Raw genomic sequence first — 20,847 nt, forward strand, 5'->3', positions numbered from 1 at the left:
GAGAGGAGAACCTATTCAGTAAATGGTGCTGGGAAAACTGGCTTACCACATGCAGAAGATCGAAAGAACCCCTACCTATCCCCATATACAAAAATTAACTCCAAATGGATCAGAGACCTAAATGTAAAACCTCAAACCATAAGAACCTTAGAAAATGAAGGACATACCCTCATGGAAATTGGAACTGGCATCCAATTCCTGAACAAAACTCGAAACCCACAGGCCTTAAGGGATAAGATAGACAAGTGGGACCTCATTAAACTGACAAGCTTTTGCAAAGCCAAAGAAACCATCAAGAGAGCAGGGAGACAGCCTACATACTGGGAAAAAGTATTTGCTAACTCCAGGTCTGACAAAGGCTTAACATCTTGGATCTACAAGGAACTCAAACGTGCTGAAAAGAAAAAAATAAACAGCCCCATTATAAAATGGGCAAAAGATATGAACAGATGCTTCACAAAGGAAGACATCCGAGCAGCCAACAGACACATGAAGAAATGCTCCACCTCACTAATCAACAGGGAGATGCAAATCAAAACCACACTGAGATACCACCTAACTCCAGTCAGAATGGCAATTATCAATAACTCAAAAAATAACAGTTGTTGAAGAGGGTGTGGCGAAAAGGGAACACTCCTACACTGTTGGTGGGAGTATAAACTAATGCAACCTCTGTGGAAAGCAGTGTGGCAATCCCTAAAAGCTCTATATCAATGTTTATTTGGTCTGCTATGCGTCTCACAAGCAGCTGATGATTTTGATGCACAATTTGACAAATTTTCATCAGTTCTACTTATTACTGGCTATCCTGACCTCTCTTCATCAGTGATGCTTTCTATCCTCTCAGAAAAAACTTAATCCATTTGTATACTGCTGTTTTCTTCATGTCATTATCCCCATAAACTTGGACTAACATGTCCCTGAATACACTTCCACTCTTGCCAATTTTAACAAGAAATTTAATGTTTGTTTATTGCTCTGATTCAAGCTCTGACATTCTCGTAATCGTACACAAAAACATGCAACAACAATAATGGACACCACTCAGCAAGACACTGCCACACATTGATACAGATACAACTGTGAGACACTGATATACCAAAGTTATGAAACCTGAGTTGTTTGTACAGTGCTGCCAGCGTAAGCGCACAGTGGCAAGTTTATGAACTTAATTGTTAGACCTCACGTGTGTGTGTGTGTGTGTGTGTGTGTACATACATATATAGCACTTAAAATGTGCCAGCTGCTATTTAAGGACTTTACAGATTTATCTTCTTAAAAATCTCATAGATGCTATAGGTAATTAGTATTATTACTGTCATCCTATCTTACAACTGAGAAAATTGAGACCCAGAGAGAAGGACCTTGCCCAAAGTCACACAACTAGGAAGTGGTAGAGCTAGGATTTGAACCCAGAGAGTTTGACACTTAAGGTAGGTGTCTGACCACTATTCTGTGCTGATTGTAGATCATAAACCTCTATCTTCTCTTATCACTTATCTAAAAGACTTTAAGGACTTTATAACTTATCTTTACATTTTCTGTCACTTTTTTAAAAAACAAGTTTACCATACATATAGTCAGATAAGTCTTCTCAAGTCACTTCTCATTCTATCTGTCTTCAAAGAAAAACCCTGTAAATATCCCTATTGTCAGACATTCAAAGCATCAAAATACCTCTCCAAGTTTATTTTCACTCTTCCTCAGTGTAAACCCAGAAGTTAGTGGTAAAGTGGTGTGACTCCCAAATAAGGCTTGTGCTTCTTAGCTCCCTTTCTTCTTATCAACAGTATGTTGTTTGTTATTCTTAGTATATTTTCCTCACACCTTGTTCTTCCACAGACTCCTTAGTATCTCAAATATCATGAAATCTAGGAATCCATTCTGGTTTCCCTAAACTGGATATAACCTTTTTCTTTGAACCCTTATAGAATGTTATGGATGTCATTTAAGATATTTATTATAGTCTATGTATTATTATTATTATTTTTTGAGTTGGAGTCTCACTCCGTCACCCAGGCTGGAGTGCAGTGGCACACTCACAGCCACCCCAGCATCGACCTGCTGGACTCCAGTGATCCTTCCACCTCAGCCTTCCAAGTAGCTGGAACTACAGGCATGCACTACCGCATCTGGCTAATTTTTGAATTATTGTTGAGACAAGATCTCTCCAAGTTGCCCGGGTTGATCTCAAACCTGCGGGCTCAGGCAGTCCACTTTCCTCAGCCTCTCAAAAGTACTAGGATTACAGACTGAGCCACTGAGCCCTGCCTGTATTATTTGTTTTTGTGAATTTGCCTTACACCCTCTAGTATGATATTAGAAAGTTTTTCACTACTCATGTCTAGGTCTGTTATGCCTGTATGTAGTAATATAAGACATTTAATACATACTAGAATGCAGTTTAATTACACTGTTTTATGTGTCCAAATGTAAATATTTGTATTTGAGTATAATCTGATAGTTATTGATACATTTAGGAGGAGACCATCCATTCTCGAACCAAAACCATAAAGCTGCCAAAGAAACAACAGAAAGTCTCTGCCAAAACAGAAAAGGAACTATCAGAAGAATGGAAAAACTCATCTCTTCTAAAAGATACTACCCAAGATCATAGCTTTGACTTATCTCCTATATCTTTATGTGGGAGTCCAGCATCTATAGACGTAATGGGATGTTAGTATCTTTTCATTTTTCTTTTATTTGAATATGTAGCAATTTCCTACTATAATTATGTGAAAATACAATTTGAATATTTTGAGAGGAACATTTAAGATTATAGTAGTTAAAACTTTATTTTTAAACTAGTAATAGTTAATGCTTGTAACTTGACTTTTGCTAACTTGGGTACATTGTTAATGGGATACTGAAGTTTTTTTGTGTTAGGAAGTTAAAGAACAAGTGCTTTAGTATGGAAAATACTTCATGTATATTTACAAATGGTAATTTGAAATTACAATGTACTTTTTAGCTCAATATATATTTAATAACACTCGAATTCTGAGGAATTCTATTTTTCTACTTAACATTCAATTGACAAATGTCCAAGGAACATGTTTATCATTCTGTGAACCCACAGTGGATTGTTTCCTTAAACAATTGAGGTTTTTCTTTTATTTTAAATAATTGGTAAATAAAAATTCATATTCTTTGGAACTCTATATGTCTTTCTAGTGTAGAAATTATAAGAATATGTACTTTTATATCATTTTCACTGACTTGTAAGGATATTTTAAAGCATTTCTAAATGTTAATCATTTCAGTTAAATTTCAAGACTTAAATCAGTTAATATACTTAATACTCTCTCTAAAGTAACTAATATATTTTATTTGCATAATGCTCAGGACCACTGTAATACAGATAAGCACATACTCAGAAGACAGGTGTACATACCTTGATTTGATCTGAAAACTGTCTGAGAATTCACTTACATTAAGACTTATTTCAGCAATGAATTTCTTCATTTTTATTTTATTTTTTTATTTTTTTTGAGTTGGAGTCTCACTCTGTCGCCCAGACTGGAGTGCAGTGGCCTGTCCTGGCCACTGCAGCCTCGACCTGATGGGCTCTGGCGATCCTTCCGCCTCAACCTTCCAAGGAGCTGGAACTACAGGCATGCACTACCATGCCCGGCTAATTTTTTTTGATTTATTGTAGAGATGAGGTCTCACCAAGTTGCCCAGGTGGGTCTCGAACCCGCGGGCTCAGGCAATCCACTCACCTCAGCCTCCCAAAGCGCGGGATTACAGGCTGAGCCACCACACCTGGCTCAATTTCTTATTTTTATATAGGAGATTTAGACTAGATGGTTTTTGAAGTCTTTTCCAATCACAAAATTATGTGACTTTAATATATAACACCATTTGCTATAATATCAAAATATTCAAGGTAGTATTTAAGGTGATTATTTTATTTCATATCATACTGTAGATATTTTTATTTGAAATATTTTGAAAGTTCTGGTTACATTTTAAATTCAGCCATTATTATTTTCAAAGTCTTATAAAATATTTTAAACATAATTTGGTCTTAATTTATTGAAAGTTTATCCTTTTTACAGCAAAGATTTAAAGGTGTAATAAATGGTTATATTCCTAGAATTTAATCATGCGAGTTTTAAAGCAGACATCAATGTTAACACCTGCCATCTGTTTTCTTGTTTGTGTATTGTGGGGCAATATAGGTATACAGAAAATAAAAGAAAGGGATTTCACTCAGGATAATAACTGTATAACAAAATCTGTATCACCTAATCCAAACACTTCATCACCTGAATCCTTAAATAGTAACAATGGAGTTGGAGGTCCAGTAAAGTTACCCCAAAACAATGAGAACAACCTACTGTGTGCAAGTGAACATTGCTCACCAATTCTACAATCACTCTTTTCGGTAAGAATGTATATTATTTTTTTTCTTTATCAGATGTATTTGAAGGTGGTAAATCACTTTTCTATACTCTTAATCAGATAGGCATTGCTTGTCTACTTAAGATTTGGGGTTGGGTTTAGGGATTGGGGGGAGAGGGACATAATACAGAGTAAGACACTTCCCAGCCTCAGTGAACCCAGCAGACTCCTGTATATTTATAAGGGAGGAAGAATGTGGTGGTATGAGAGTATGGTAGTTCCTCCTTATCTGTGGTTTTACTTTCTGAGGTTCCAGTTACCCACACTGTGGTCTGAAAATACTAAACTCCACAAGTAAACAATTTATAAGTTTTAAATTGCATGTCATTCTGAGTAGGGTGATGAAATCTTGGGCCATCTACTCTGTCCTGCCTGGGGTGTAACCCATTCTTTTGTCCAGTGTATTCATGTTATATACCCTATCAACCTGTTAGTAATACAGTAAGCCAACTATGTGACTACTGAGGTATCACAGCACTTGTATGTAAGCAGTTTTCACTTAATAATGACCCCAAATGCAAGAGTATTGATGCTGGCAGTTCATATATGCCAAAGAGAAACTGTAAAGCTCCTCTTTTAAGTGAAAAGGTGAAAGTTCTTTACTTAATAAGGCACAAGCAAAAAATATGGTATGCTGACATTGCTAAGTTCTACAGTAATAACAAATCTTCTATCCATGAAATTGTGAAAGAAAAAAGAAATCTGTGCCTAGTATATGTAGGACCTGTACTATCTGCAGTTTAGATGGGGGCTTACTATAATTTATTAAGAAGCGGTACATATAACTTGATACATAAAAAAGGAAGACTTTATTTTCAACATACCATGTCTACTTTTTATTCTCATATTATTTACCTGTTTGTTTCAACCATTCTTATAAATACCAAGCAGTGCTTTGACTTTTAACCAAATTCTTATCGATATACTTTATCAACTTGAGATTTTTAAAGGTTATTGAAGGTGACAGACTTTGAATTATGGTGAAATCTAAAAGAAGTGCCTATATTTCAGGAATAAGCCTATTCAAATTGAGAAAATGTATGTAGTTTTAATGTGTAGACAAATTAGTAGTACCTCCTAGGAAGTAACCATTTCTATCACAGAATTCTTGTCAGTACTCAGTATAGTCCTCCCTTATCCTTTCAGGATACATTCCAAAATCTCTAGTGGATGCTGAAATTCAGAATAGTCCTGGAAAATATATAAATATATATATATAATGTTTTTTCTATAAATATATACCTGTGATAAAGTTTAATTTATAAATTAGGCAGAGTAAGATATTTAAAAACAAAAACTAATAATAAAATAGAGCAATTATCAAGTACACGACAGCATCACTACTCTTGCTCCTTGGAGTCGTTAGTAAGTAAAATAAGGGTTACTTGAACACAAGCACTGCAATATCTCAACAGTCAATCTGATAACCAAGATGGTTAATACTTGACTAACAGGCAGGTAGTATATTCAGCAGGGAAATGCTGGACAAAAGGATGATTCGCACTTTGGGTGGGACAGAACAGGATGGCCAGAGACTTCATCACACCACTCACAATGGTACACAATTTAATTGCTTATTTCTGGAGTTTTCCACTTAATGTTTTTGGGTCATGGTTGATTGTAAGTATCTGAAACCTTGGAAAGCAAAACTGCAGATAAAAGTGAAACTGTGCTGTTTAAAGCAGAGGAAGTAGGAGATCTGAGCTCTAGCCTAGCTAGCCTCCATCCCAAATAACCCCCAGGGCACCTTTGCAAGACTGAGTCTCCACAGACCTCAATTTGAAAACCAGTTTTGCACAAGACTATCCTACTGTGGTCCTTTGTTGATATAGTCAGCTCTCCATATCTGTGGGTTCCACATCTGTAGGTTCAACCAGCCACAGATAAAAATACATATTTTTAAAAATTGTGTCTGTATTAAACATGTATAGGTTTTTTCTTGTCATCGGTTTCTAAGCAATACAATTATAACTAGTATTTACATTGTTAGGTATTATAAGTAATACAGAGATGATTCAAAGTATACAGGAAGATATGCATATGTTATATGCCAATACTATACTATTTTATATCAGGAACTTAAGATGCTTTTTTCACTGCTCAAAACAGTTTCTGAACTCATCAATTTTGATGGCTTTTAGTGTTTCTGTTTTTTGTTTTACCCCTTCCACATCAGCAAAACGTTTTCCTTTGGGGACTTTTTTCATCTGGGGAAACAAACAGAAGTCACTGGGATGAGATTGGGTGAATAGGGAAGATGGGACATGGGGTTCATGCTGTTTTGGGTCAAAAACTGCTGAACCTCAGTGTAGTTGTGTGCAGATGCACTAGTAAAGCAACCAATGAAATTAACAAATGCATCGAAAGAATCTCCGAAAAAAATTCACTGAAGCCCAACACAGCCTCTCACAACAAAGCTAGCTGGTAGACTGATGCCAGTGGGTTCCTTAACACTTACTTAGCAGAAGCCTGTACTACAAGGGGCCCACCCCCCAAAAGGTAATTATGTTTTTGGGGGGATTCCCCTCTGTATGTATCTTTTTTCACTTAGTTAACTGCAGCAGTTTCATATGACAGAAGACACAATACAATAAAATTTACCCATATTTTGGATTGTTCAAAAAATCTTACCCTAAGACATTGGCATAAAAGTATTTTCTGTTCTTGTAAAAAATGTTAGTTTTGAATTTAACTTATATGTTTTGAGACTTTTCTGTCTTTCTGTTTGCATATGGATATATCCAATTCGTGTAACATCATGAATGGACTATCCCTAATTCATTCACACATGTATCTGGATTAGGCACTGCTCTGTTTTACTGGCCTGTTTTTCTTTCTCTGCTAGTACCACATTGCTTTAATTAGTGTCGTTTCACACTTACAGGGCACTTCATAACACCACCCCCCAATTCTTCAAAATTCCTTTGGCCTTTTACTCATCCATATAAATTTTAGAATTAGTTTGTCAGAGGGAAGAATTGCCAGTCCTCAATATTGACATTGATCTTTCTCATTCACACATTTCTTGCTACACTTTTTGGCCTTATTTTCTACAAAGTTGTGGCAAATCTTCTACAGAGCAAATTTTGCTTCTTGCTAGACTCCTAAGTATCTTATTTTTTGCTGTATTAAACAAAAACCTCAAAAACCTTTTTATAAAATTATATTTTATTGGTTTATTTTTGTATTAAAAATTACTGATTTTTATGTCTCTAACAGCCTTGCTGAATTATATCATAATTGTCTGCCTAGATTCTCTTGGGATTTCTATATGTACAAACATATAAATGATTGAAATAGAAAATGCAAAAATTCTTACTCTTCATGTTCTTTTTCCTGTTAAGGTGACTTCGATTTCAGGATCATAGAACCATACTAGCAGGCATCCTTATCTGTAGCTGTTGGTAGATGTTTGTCATCAAATTAATGTTCTACTTGTTTAAGGACATTTTAAAAACATTTTGAATGCATGCTGACTTTTAGCAGTAAATTCATTATTCCATCAAAATTTAAGTAGTTCTTGATTAATGATTCTTACTATTATGTTCAACTATTTTTTGGGAGCTTTAAACAATTTTCTAACTTCCTTTGGGTTTCCATATGTCTTATTCATTCATAGCCTGGGCATACTCCAACTAAGAATAATACTATTGTGAATAAAAAAAACTTAAGTTCTGTGGTGCTTACACAAGAAACACAGAATTGTAACAGCTATTCAGATATAAACAGTTATAGTTCAGAAAAGCGGTTTATGGAAATTGAGTCTCCAAATGTTAATGAAAATAGTATACAGAGCAAAAGAGAGGTAAGTATGATACTATAATATTAAAACTTTCCTTAAACTAAGATGGTTCTTGTAAGAATAAGATTATTGGCCTTTAGTGGTAATTATAATATTTTAATACCTTGTAACTGTTATTACCTAAAAATCTAATGTTTAAAGTATATAGAATGGCTTGCACATAGAAAACTATTTTTTTATTTTTAATTTAATTAATTAATTTATTTATTTATTTATTTTGAGTTGGAGTCTCACTCTTTTGCCCAGGTTGGAGTGCAGTGGCATGCACGCTCACAGCCACCCCAGCATTGACCTGCTGTGCTCTGGCGATCCTTCCACCTCAGCCTTCCAAGTAGCCGAAAATACAGACGCACACTACCACACCTGGCTATTTTTTTATTTTGTTTTATTGTAGAGACGAGGTCTCACCAAGTTGCCTGGGCTGGTCTCAATCCCACGGGCTCAGGCAATCCACTCGCCTTGGCCTCCCAAAGTGCTGGAATTACAGGCTGAGCCACCAAGCCCCGGCCTGGTTTTTTTTTTTTTTTTTTAAGTTGAAATTTTAAAAATGAGAGCAGTAAGATCTTAAATAGTGAGGATATAGCTGCTGAACCCCTGATTACATATTTATAATTGTGACTTTTCTGGTTTCACAAATATATAAGAATTTGTTTGGTTGCCACTATAAAAGTCCTTCACTCCCTCAATAAAAATGTTTTACTAATCTGTAAAATACAGATTATCAAGACAGAATTTTACAGCTTGAAGAGGGCTGAGATTTGGGCTAGACCTAATTGGATGGATGGGCATATACAGATTAAGTGGAGAAAGAAACAGTAACCTAAGTAAACATTACTATGTTAAAAAATAATAATAAAATAACTTGTGTGTTCAAACTGTAACATAAGGTTAGATGTGAAAGATGTGGTTTGAAAGAAAGAGTTTAAACTTAAGTCTTCTGTGGCTCCCCATTTTCTACTCGAATAAATGAAAATGCTAATAAGACTTGAAAAGCAGGAATAGTCAAAAGAGCCAGCTGAAAGCTATTACTGTAGGATTGAAGTCAACATAGAATCTAGGCTAACACATGGTAGTGTTAGAGATAAGAACAGGAGGATAGAAACGAAACAATCCGGAAAAGAATTGACAGCATTTGAAATGTATTGGAGTTAGAGTTTGGGAAAGACAGTTAAAGGCGAATCCAAAAGTATTTTTTAATCCTTTTTTCATTTCTAATATGTATTTTAGGGAAGCCATTCAGCATCTCCATCATCTATATCTAGTGGAGGAAGAGAAAAAACAAGGTTTGACATGTCCTGTGACACTACTCAGGTATCAGGTTTGTAGTCATACCTCTACTTTAAAAAAAAATAAACACAAATTACTGAACTACTACTGTGAGAATTTATCTAAAGGAATTATGTATTTTAAGTCATACTTTTAGTTTAGTTAATGTCAAAAAAGAAAATAAGTAAAACGAGATAGAATTTAATACGCAGTTGCCTAAAACACAATGCAAATAATTAAAAGAAACAAAGTCTTTTTAAAAACAAAATAATTAGACATTTAAATCAAAATTGTAACCCTTTAATTTTTCCTAAGGTACCACTCAATATCTTAGTCGCAAACGAGTGTACATAGAAGAGAATCTAAGTAATTCCAATGAAGGAGAAATGGAGGAGAATGAAGAAAGGAGGCCAAACTTGCTTCCCAAAAAACTGTGTAAAACCAAAGATGCAAAAAATCACATCTGCAAAAGTAGGTATATCAAAAGCCTGGGTCAAAATGCAAATATTTGGAAGGTGAAAAGATACCTGGAAAAGTCCAAGTAGGATGATGCTTTATCACAAAGTAGTAAGGAGCTTAAATATTCACAGATCTCCCTCATCATTCTATCACTTTTTACCACATTTAAGTTTTACTAGAGTATGAATTTACTGATGTGTTAGTGCATCACTAAATACTTACATTAGCAATAACGTGGTCAAAAGCAGTTTTAAAATAATCCCCAAATGCTCCAGTTTAAACTTTCATTTCTGCAGTGATAGCCATGCCAAAGGTTTTTTTTTAAAGTAAGAATAATTTCACTTAAAATTTTTTTTTTAAAAAAACCATAATGAGGTCTGCCTTTGATTTCATACTTTAGGCTGTACATATAATCTGAAAATTAGATTTTGTTCTTAACCTAATAACAAAGCTAAATTTATAATAATGCATATTTTAACCTTAGCTGATTGTCTTTATTTTTTAGTGTCTGAAAGTATATATTCAACAAATGACTTTTCTATTCCCTGGGAGAACTGGGATAATGAATTTTCAAATGTAAGGATGACTTGTGAGACTTCTGAGAAGCTCAATTCAGAATTTAAGAGGAGAAGTCATGTGAGTTATTCTTTAAATTACAATTTATACTTAATATGATAATATGCCACACCTTCTACTTGTTTCTTTGGTAACAAAACATCCATTCATGAGCCCAACTCTCCTCATATGTGATAGGGAGTAATTGTTAGTTTAAAAAGTTTATCTCATGAGCTGAGTTTGTCTTCTAAAATCTGTATAGTATCTGTAGTCTTTCTTGTACTACTTGTTCTTTCTCTTTTATTCTGTTTTCCTTCAATTTAATATTTTGGCTGTTATGTGATTTTTCTTTATTTTTATGGACGATTTTCATGTCTCATCTTTTCTAGACATTTTTAATCTCACAGAAGTACCAATAGTGAGGCTAGTGTAATATAGTATAAAGGATGAGCAACTGCAGTCAGAGAAATCCTATTTCATTTTGTTCTACTAGCTTTGTTCTTATATATCTTTAGCTTTTGAGGTTTCATTGAGGTAATAAATACAAACACCCACTTTTTAAAACAATTTTTAATTCTTAGTAATTTTTTTATGCCCATCTCTTTCTTTCACATGCCTATATTTGGAATAGATAGTTCATTTACATCCTTCTCTAAGTAAAAGATATTTTTCAGCACAGGTTATCAGCCCTATCTCTTGCTTGTCTTTCTCCTATTCAGGGGTAAAATCTGAAGTTATTTAAAGTTCTGTATATTTGTTTTTATTTTATTTGCCCAAGGTCAACCTGACATAAATAGTATATTATTAGTATATTCTGTTATGTGTCTGTGACTAGATGTGAATATATGTTTTTGTGAAAAATGGTTTAAAAAATAATTCTGAGTGTGACTTTTAGGCAGTGCCCTTGAAGAGAATTACAATCACTAGCATTTTGGTAAATACTGTAGAGTGTGCTATTCTTAGGAAAACAACTGGCAAGTCAACCTGTAGCCAAAGCCTTACTGATGGAGTTAGATACTGTTCTGAGTGAGGTTATTTATTAATACTCAAGTTTAAATAACTGAGTTTTTAATTTTTCACTTTTTCAAGTTCTTCTTAGTGACTTCCATTTTATGGAAAAGGCATTGCTCTTAGTATTGTCTCTGTTTGATATTATTCTGTAAAGATATTTTAAGTTAAAAGTGAGTATCTTTCAGCTCCGCGGTAAAATCATAAATTATTTTACTAAAGAGTCTTGGAAAACAGCTCAACAACATCTGAAAACAATGAATCATCAACGTCTGGAGTATAGGTCTGTAATAATCTGTTCTGAAAACTTTTGAATGCTATATATTCATGTTTTGAATGCTATAGTTTTAAAAATTAATCTCACTTTGTTTTGATAGGATTAAAACACTTAACAAATTCCAACTCATTATCATAGAGGAACTGGATAATTTTGAAAAAGAATCGCAGTCTTTAAAAGATTTGGAAAAGGAATTCGTGGTTTGTTGCTTTTTATGATATTTAAAAATTTTTAAATCTCGTTTTTAAAGAGCTACATTTGGAAAAACTCATTTGCTTTCTGCTTTGAGAACACATCCTAAAGCTTTTTGTTCTTTAGAATGTAATTTACTTTTTAGATTTTTAGTCGTCATATAAATACCACTAAAATTATAGATTTAAGTTTATGATAAATATCTTGGAAAATAAGGGAGAAATTTTACTTTTAGTTTTTTTATCTGAAAGAGTGTATGACATCTGGAATGTTCTTTTTTTTTTTTTTTTTTTTGAGTTGGAGTCTCACTCTGTCGTCCAGACTGGAGTGCTGCCGGCCACCTCAGCCTCGACCTGCTGGGCTCCGGCAATCCTTCTGCCTCAGCCTTCTGAGTAGCCGGAACTACAGACACGCGCTACCACGCCCCCTGATTTTTTGACTTATTGTAGAGATGAGGGCTCACCAAGTTGCCCAGGCGGGTCTCAAACCCACTGGCTCAGGCAATACACTCACCTCAGCCTCCCAAAGCGCTGGGATTACAGGCTGAGCCACGGAGGAGCCCAGCTTGGAAAATTCTTAACATATGGCTAAATTATTTAAATGTAGAATAATAGAAATATAGTAATTCTGTTGTTTTAATTTTAATCATATTAATGTTTAATTAAAGGTTTTTACATTTCAAAATTTAGGATTTTTGGGAAAAGATATTTCAAAAGTTCAGAGTATACCAAAAAAGTGAACAGCAGAGGTTAGTATGACATTCTTAATGACTAGAGTCTGTAAAATTAGATTTATTTAACAAGTTTATATTATTTGAAAAGTTAAAATTACTATATAGCAGTTTGATTTGAATTATTGATAACTATAAGGAAAACCTCATTATTTTACTTGTTAGGTTTCATCTTTTGAAAACTTCATTGGATAAAAATGTCTTCTATAATACTGATTATGAAGAAACTATTTTTACATCTGAGGTATACATATTATGTTTTTTATATGTAATCTTTCTTGATATTAGTCTACCTTGTCTTTTTTTGCTGTGAAAACTGGTAAATTTCATAGGGGAAATAATTTCCTTTACAGATGTCTTCGATGAAAGAAAACATGAAAAAGCTGCAAAACAGGCTTCTTAAGGAAATGGTAAATCAACTGAGTTTGAAAAGCTGAACAGTCAGGCTTTTATGTATTTTAATTGGAAATTCTTTCATAGAGTTTTCTTTTTATTTTGGGGTTGGGAGAAGACAGTTTTAGCCCAATTACTTTTAGTTCTTCAAATTAAATAATGAGAACATCATTATAGTAAAAGAATAGGGGTAATTTAAATAGTGAAGCCCCCCTGAGGAGTAAAAGAATATAAATACAAATTGAAAAATTACCTAAATGACTTTTTGACTGTTTCTTGGGGGGGGGGGGTGCTTTTTTTTTTTTTCCCCCACTGCAGCAAGCAGGCCTCTCTCCTGCTCTGCCTTCTGGAGAAGAAATGGCAGGACAACACTCACCAGAAAGTCTGTAGTTTAAGTGGAAGAATTATTGTCCACTTGGGCAAAACTTCATTTATTTAGATGAGGGATAGAATTAGTTGACTTTCCAAACACCTAGACCAGCAGTACATTCTGGAGGAAAAAGTGGAGCTAGGAGGGACTTAAGACACTGCTTTAAGTGAACATGTCTTTTGGTGTTTTCACAATGATGGAGGCATTTTTAAGTACACTGGTCTTTGATTATAGTATATATTAATGTACTTACAAAGTTTTAATTGGCGTTCAGTCTGCTGTAATAGCAGGGGATCAGGATGTAGATAAGCTAGTTTAGCTTAAAGCAAATGACACTAAGTTGACCCTTGTTGAAAATTTTTTTTAGATTATTTTTATTTTACTCCCTTTAATATTAAATACAAATTGGAGATCTTCTCTCAATTGATCATCACAAATATCAGTAATGATCACAGAATTCTGTAGATACCTAGATATAGACCCTGAGGGATTGGGTAGAATGAGCACTGATTCATAGTATCCTTTTAAAATGAATCCCTAATAACAGCCTGATTTTTTTTTTCTATTTTATTTGATGGTTTTATAGTAATAATGTAAAAGCTAAATGTTTTGTTTTTTTTTTTCTTGGCTATAGCAAGAAGAGGAGATTCTTAATGTAAGAAGAGGACTAGAGTTCATTATTCATGGCTCATGAAAGAAATGTTAATGTGTAAAGTCTAATTTTTATCAACATGTTTTATCTCTTTGTGTATAACTGAGTAAATAACAGAGTAGTCCTGCAAAGAAAAAAATACTCATGTCACCCACGTAAATGTCTCCGTGTAGGGAACCCCAAATTCAAAGAAATGTCTTTTAATGGATAAGAAAGAAACACTGTAACATGATTCCAAGCCTAAAAGACTTTTGCCTACACAATGGTACTTTTTTTTGTTGTTGGAGAGAAAAAGTTTTGGGAAACTAAACACTAATTGTTTATGTTAAATAATATTGAGTTATTCATACTCATAAAACTTATTTACACTTTATTATATAAAATATATTTTAAAATAAGTATAGTTTGGAGATAAATAAAAAGTATATTATTAAAATGTCTGTTTAACAGTTTAGAATATACTACAAGTAATACAAAGTTGGCCACATTTAGAAGGGGAGGAAGTTCCTGATTTAAAATGTTTACCTGAGTAAACACTGTTGGAGATATTTATTCAATTATGCCTCTAGTATATTAGGCACTAAATGGCCTAAAAATGGCTACAACAATGCCCAAATAGTTTTTAAATTTTATATTAAAGTTGTGGGGTACAAGTCAGGTTTGCATACCTAAGTGGTTTAGGTACAGGTGAAGCTTTGGACCTCCCATTGGACCTCACTTCACCTGGATTAGGATCAGGAACCCTTATTAATGTTATATGTCCCCTACCTCCTCTGGTAGTGTCATACTGCCAGTGCCTAAATATTTTAATTCAATATGGGAGTCTTAATTTGTAAGCAGTCCATTTGATAAGCACTTTTAATCTCCTAGTATTCATTGTAATATTTTGATAGATTAATTTATAAAAATGAATACATTTTGATTTGCTTTGATATATTGAAGTTGAAATAAATGCTTATGTCACTTGGATAATTATACTGTAAGATGATTTTATAAATCATATATTTCTATTTTGTGCTGGATCAAACAAATATTCTTTTTTTTTTTTTTTTTTTGAGTTGGAGTCTCACTCCATTGCCCAGGCTGGAGTGCAGTGGCACACTCATGGCCACCCCAGTGTCAACTTGCTGGACTCCAGTGATCCTTCCACCTCAGCCTTCCAAGTAGTCAGAATTACAGGCATGTGCTACCATGCCCAGCTAATTTTTGATTTATTATAGAGACAAGGTCTTGCCAAATTGCCAGGGCTGATCTCGAGCCTATGGACTCAGGCAGTCCACTTGCCTCAGCCTCCCAAAGTACAGGCTGAGCCACCGAGCCCAGCCAATGAATACCCTTCTTTAATCAGACACCCAAAGTATAATACCAAGCAACCTTATTATCCTTTGCCTATTTAATGGTAGCAGAGTATTTGAATAATACCAGTAATTAAATACAGTGGGAAAAGTGGTCTCTTAGTCAAAATAAGCAAAAGAAAACCTTCTCATCTTAATTTTATGCAATTATTAGCATCAGCTAAGGTTTATTGATAGGGTAGCGGGGTTTCTAGTTTAAGAGAGTGGCATCCCTGCTATAATATTAAATACCACTCAGGAGTTGCAACTCCATTTTTGCTCTGTGAGGCTTGAGAACCAATTCCCTCATGATTTACCACCCTGTTTGCCTTGTCTTCAGCCAAATTTGTAAGACTCCTAAACCATGTGTCATACTTATTACCCCATTGCACTGCATGTGTAATCCATCCCAGGTTTGTACTTCCTCCAGGGCCTTCTAAATCTTTCTGCTATAACCTTATCATTACCAATAGTCGTGCCCCTCTGAATCTCAATTTCCAACATTCTTATCATCCCAGCCTTTCTATCTTTCCAACTTGCTTTGTAGAGCAGTCCCAGGTCATTTACTCTACACATTCTTTTGTCCTTCCTTTCTTAGTCATTCTAGATTCCATAGATCAAAATAATAATCTTGCCCTTTCTCATTCTGTTAATGCTATTTGCTAATTCTCATTCCTTATTCTACCAATTGAACACTGGAGAAAAATCAATCAAGCTTTAAATTTATGGCCACATAACTCAAACTGGCACACAGCATTGCTCAGCAACCCTTACTCTGCCCTATTTAATTGGCTTTACCACATTTCCAAAGTATTATTGTATATTTATTCATTACCTTTGATTTTTCTTTCCTGGTTTTTATAGTCTAAGTTAAGTGCATAAATAAGACCCTCCCTTGACATCAAGTTCTTCTCAAACTACTGTTCTTCCCATGTAATTCTTCACTCACCTTTATAGAGAACAAAACATATCAAAATAATCTTTCCTTGTTACTATCTCAACTTATTCACTTCCTATTTGCTCCTTACCTTTCCTCAGTATAGCTTCTGTGCCTTCTATTTCATCAAAATTACTTTTATCAAAAATTACCAGTCATATATGTTGCCAAATCTTAAGCTCTTCTTTCATAGCTTCTCAGTGGTATTTCACATTTAAAACCCTCAGCTGGAAATAATTTGTCACTCCTTATCTTTTTCCTGGTTTCCTCCTTACCTCTTAATGTGGGCTTCATTCCTAGTCTCTCACATTTCCTCAATTTATACTTTCTCCTTAGGTAATTTCATCTCATCCCATGTAATAACCATTTCTTTGTTGATGATTCCCAATTTGTAAAAGTTCTGATCTTCACTTTGTATATCAGAATATTATATACATTGCTTGACAGTTCTAATAAGCATCTCAACTCTCAAACTGACTCTCTATTTCTCTTCCTCACATTCTCTCTCATCACTAAAGAAAAGAAAAATACACGTTTTCTTCCTATCTCAGTAAAGTCACTTTTATTCACCCAACCGTTCAAGTCAAAACCTAAAAGTAATTTCTGATTTCTCTTTTTCCCTCAGCCAAACAGTAAATTGATCAACAATTCCTATAGATTCTATTGCCAGAGTATGTCCCACATGTGCATATTTTCTGCAGATTCCACTGTCTCTGACAGTGTCATCATAATTATCTCTCACACAGACAATTTCGACAGCCCCCTAAATGGCTTTCTAGCATTCATACTTTCCTTTTCTGTAATGCATTATTCACTTAGCAGCCACGTTGTCTTGCTAAAGCATAAATTATACAATATCATCCCTTAAAACTCTCCAGTGACATCACACTCTTAACTAATGGGTCAAGAATAAACTCAAAGCCGGGCTCGGTGGCTCAGCCTGTAATCCCGTGCCTTTGGGAGGCTGAGGTAGGTGGATTGCCTGAGCCCACGCGTTCAAGACCTGCCTGGGCAACTTGGCAAGACCTCATCTCTACAATAAATCAAAAATTAGCCAGGCGTGGTAGCGCGCACCTGTAGTTCCGGCTATTTAGAAGGCTGAGGCGGAAGGTCGCCGGCGCCCAGCAGGTCGAGGCTGCAGTGGCCGGAGCGGCCACTGCACTCCAGTCTGGGTGACAGAGTGAGACTCCAACTCAAAAAAAAAAAAAAGAATAAACTCATAAGGGAAATTATAAAACATTCTGGGACAAATGAAAATGAAGCATACCCAAACATGTGATACAGTGAAAACAGTGCTCAGAGGAATGTTTATAGCTGTAAGCGTCTGCATTAAAAAGGAAGAAAAATCTTAAATCAATAATCTAACTATAAAGAACTAGAAGAAGAGCAAACTAAATTCAAAGCTAACGGAAGAAAATGAAAACTAGATAAGAAACAAAATAGAAAAAAAAATCAACAAAACCAAAAATTAGTTTTTTTAAAAGATCAAGAAAATAGATAAATCTTTAACTAACAAAGATAAACAAGACTCAGATTACTAATATTAGAAATAAAAGTTGGGGTCATCACTACTGATCTTTTGAAAATGAAAAGGATTGTGGGAGAATACTGAGAAAAATTGAAGGCCAGCAAGTTAATTGACCTATATGAAACTGATAAATTTCTAAAAACACAAATTACCTACACTGACTCAAGAAATAGGAAGTATGAACAGACCTATAAAAAGACAGAATTAGTAATCAAAAACCTCCCCCCAAAAAATTCTGGCAAACATTTAAAGAAGAATTAGGACCAACTCTTCTTATTTGTTTTATAATTTGTTTTAGAGACAGGGACTTCTTAACTCTGTTACCCAGACTCTAGTGCAGTGGTGCAGCCATAGCTCATTTTAATCTTGAACTCCTGGGTTCTCTTACCCTACCCAGTAGCTCAGGCATGTGCCACCATGCCTGGCTATTTTAGTTTTTGTAGAGACAGGATCTCACTTTGTAGCCTAGGCTGGCCTTGAACTCCTGGCCTCCAGTGATCCATCTGCCTCAGCCTACTTAGTAGCCTGTCTATTTTCTTAAGGATTATTTTTGTTTTGTTTTGGGGCGGGGGTTATAGATAGGGGTCTCACTATGTTGCCCAGGCTGGTCTCTAACTTTTGCTTTGAGGGTTCCTCCTGCCTCGGCCTCCCAAAGCGTTGGAATTATAGGCATGAGCCATAGCACCCAGCCCAATCCTTCTTAAACTCTTTCAGAAAATAGAATAGTAAATTCCTAACTCATTTGATAAGGCCAGCATCACCTTAATATCAAAGTCAGACAGCAGCATTACAAGAAAACTACAGACCTGTAATTTTTGTAAATATAAAAGCACAAACCCTCAACAAAATAGCAAATCAAATCCAGCAGCATATTAAAAGGATTCCATACCATGACCAAATTTGACTTATTCCAGCAAAACAGGGGTGGCTCAACATATGAAAATCAATGTAATACCATATTAATGCAATGGTGAAAAATATGATCATTTGATGTCCAAAAAGCATTTAACAAAATCCAATATCCTTTTATGATAACACTGAAACAGAAATAGAAAGGAGCTTCCTCAACATGATAAAGGGTATTTATGTAAAGCCCCATAACTTCCATGATATTCAATGGTAAAAGACTAAAACCTTCCCTCCTGCCTGCCTCTAGACTAAAGACAAGGATGCTTGCTTTCACTATGTGTATTTAACATTGTACCAGAAGTTCTACCTAAAGCTAAAAATTATGCAAGAAAAAGAAAAGGCATCAAAGTAGGAAAGGGAGAAGTAAAACTATTTCTACCCACAGATAATTTGATATTACTTATTAAAAAATCCTGTAGAATCAACCAAAAAACTGTTAAAGCTAATATGAACTCAGCAAAGCTGCAAGATACAGGGTTGGCCCCCTGAAATAAGCTTTAGCTCTATACAATAGCAAATAATCCAAAAATGAAATTAAGAAAACAATTCCATTTAAAGTGGCATGAAAAAGATTAAAATTCTTAAGAATATATTTAACCAAAGAGAGGTATAATACTTGTATACTGAAAACTGTAAAACATTGCAAGAAATTAAAGATGATCTAAATAAATGGAAAGATAGTCTGTGATCATTGATTGGAAGATTTAATATGTTAAAATTGCAATACTCCCTGAAGTGGCCTTCAGATTTAATGCAATTCCTATCAAAATCCTAATGTCCTTTTTGCAAAGAAGGAAAAGCTAATACCAACAATCAAACGGAAATGGAAAGGACCCAGCATAGCCAAAACAATGTTGAAAAATGAAAAAGTTGGAAGACTCATATTCTCTAATTTCAAAATTTATAACAAAGCTACATTAATTAAAATGGTGTGGTACTGGCATAAGAGTAGACACATAGACCAGTGGAATTGGATTGAGAATCTAGAAATATAGAAACTCATCTATAGTCAGCAGAGTTTGATCAAGGTCATAAGACCACTCAGTGGGGAAAGACTTTCTTAAGCAAATGATTCCGGGACAATTGAGTAACCACATGCAAAACAATGAGGATGGAATCTTCACACCATATACAAAAATTAAGTATAATGATAATTAAAGGTCTAAATTTAAATATTAAAACTATAAAACTCTTAGAAAAAAAATGTAGGAGTAAATCCTCATGACCTTGGATTTGGCAGTGGATTCTTAGGTATGACACTACAAGTACCAGCAACAGAAGGAAAATTAGATAAACTAGACTTCAACAAAATTAAAAACTTTTGTGCATCAAATGACACTTTAAAAATGTGGAAAGCTACAGCATGGGAGAAAATATTTACAAATCACATCTGATAAGAGTCTAGTATCCAGAGCATTTAAAGAATTCTTACAACTGAATGACAAAAGACAATTCAAATAAAAAAGGGGAAAGGACTTGAATAAACATTTCTCCACAGAATATATACAAATGATTAATAAGCACATGAAAAGATGTTCAACATCATCTGTCATTAAGTAAACACAATCAATTGAATACCATATTGGAATGCCACTTTATACTCACTGGGATGGTTATAATAAACAGCAAGTGGTTGTTGGTGAGAATATGGAGAAATTTGAACTCTTGAACATTTCTGGAAGGATTTAAAAGAATGCACCCACAATGGAAAACGGTTTGGTAGTTCCTCAAAAAGTTAAACATAGAGTTGCCATATGGCACAATTCTACTCTTAGGTATGTAACTTAAAGAACCAAAAATTGATTCAACAAATACTTGTATAAGAATGTTCATAGAAGCACTATTCACAGTAACCAAAAGGTGAAAATAGTCCAAATGGCCATCAACCCATGATGAATTTTTAAAACGTCATATATGTATACAATGGAATATTATTAGGCCATAAAAAGAAAATATTCATGCTACAGTGTGGATGAACCTCAAAATTATTATTCTAAGAAAGAAGACACAAAAAGTTATATATTATAG

The 20,847-nt window shown here is 34.4% G+C and overlaps 1 protein-coding gene across 1 annotated transcript in view; it reads left to right on the forward strand.

Moving 5' to 3' along the window:
• The window catches only part of LOC103271606 (synaptonemal complex protein 2-like), a 34,942-nt gene extending 20,770 nt beyond the window's left edge, over positions 1-14,172 (forward strand). Inside the window, 13 exon segments of the mRNA XM_008069080.2 lie at positions 2,481-2,676; positions 4,185-4,390; positions 8,027-8,212; positions 9,437-9,527; positions 9,791-9,946; positions 10,440-10,570; positions 11,686-11,780; positions 11,875-11,974; positions 12,656-12,714; positions 12,862-12,940; positions 13,050-13,106; positions 14,094-14,129; positions 14,131-14,172. Of these exon segments, the coding sequence (XP_008067271.2) occupies positions 2,481-2,676; positions 4,185-4,390; positions 8,027-8,212; positions 9,437-9,527; positions 9,791-9,946; positions 10,440-10,570; positions 11,686-11,780; positions 11,875-11,974; positions 12,656-12,714; positions 12,862-12,940; positions 13,050-13,106; positions 14,094-14,129; positions 14,131-14,172 (1,434 nt within the window).
• The last annotated feature ends 6,675 nt before the right edge of the window (positions 14,173-20,847 follow it).

This window comes from Carlito syrichta, unplaced genomic scaffold (assembly GCF_000164805.1).
Source record: "Carlito syrichta isolate Samal-C Ts95f unplaced genomic scaffold, Tarsius_syrichta-2.0.1 Scaffold311804, whole genome shotgun sequence".
Lineage (NCBI taxonomy): Eukaryota > Metazoa > Chordata > Mammalia > Primates > Tarsiidae > Carlito > Carlito syrichta.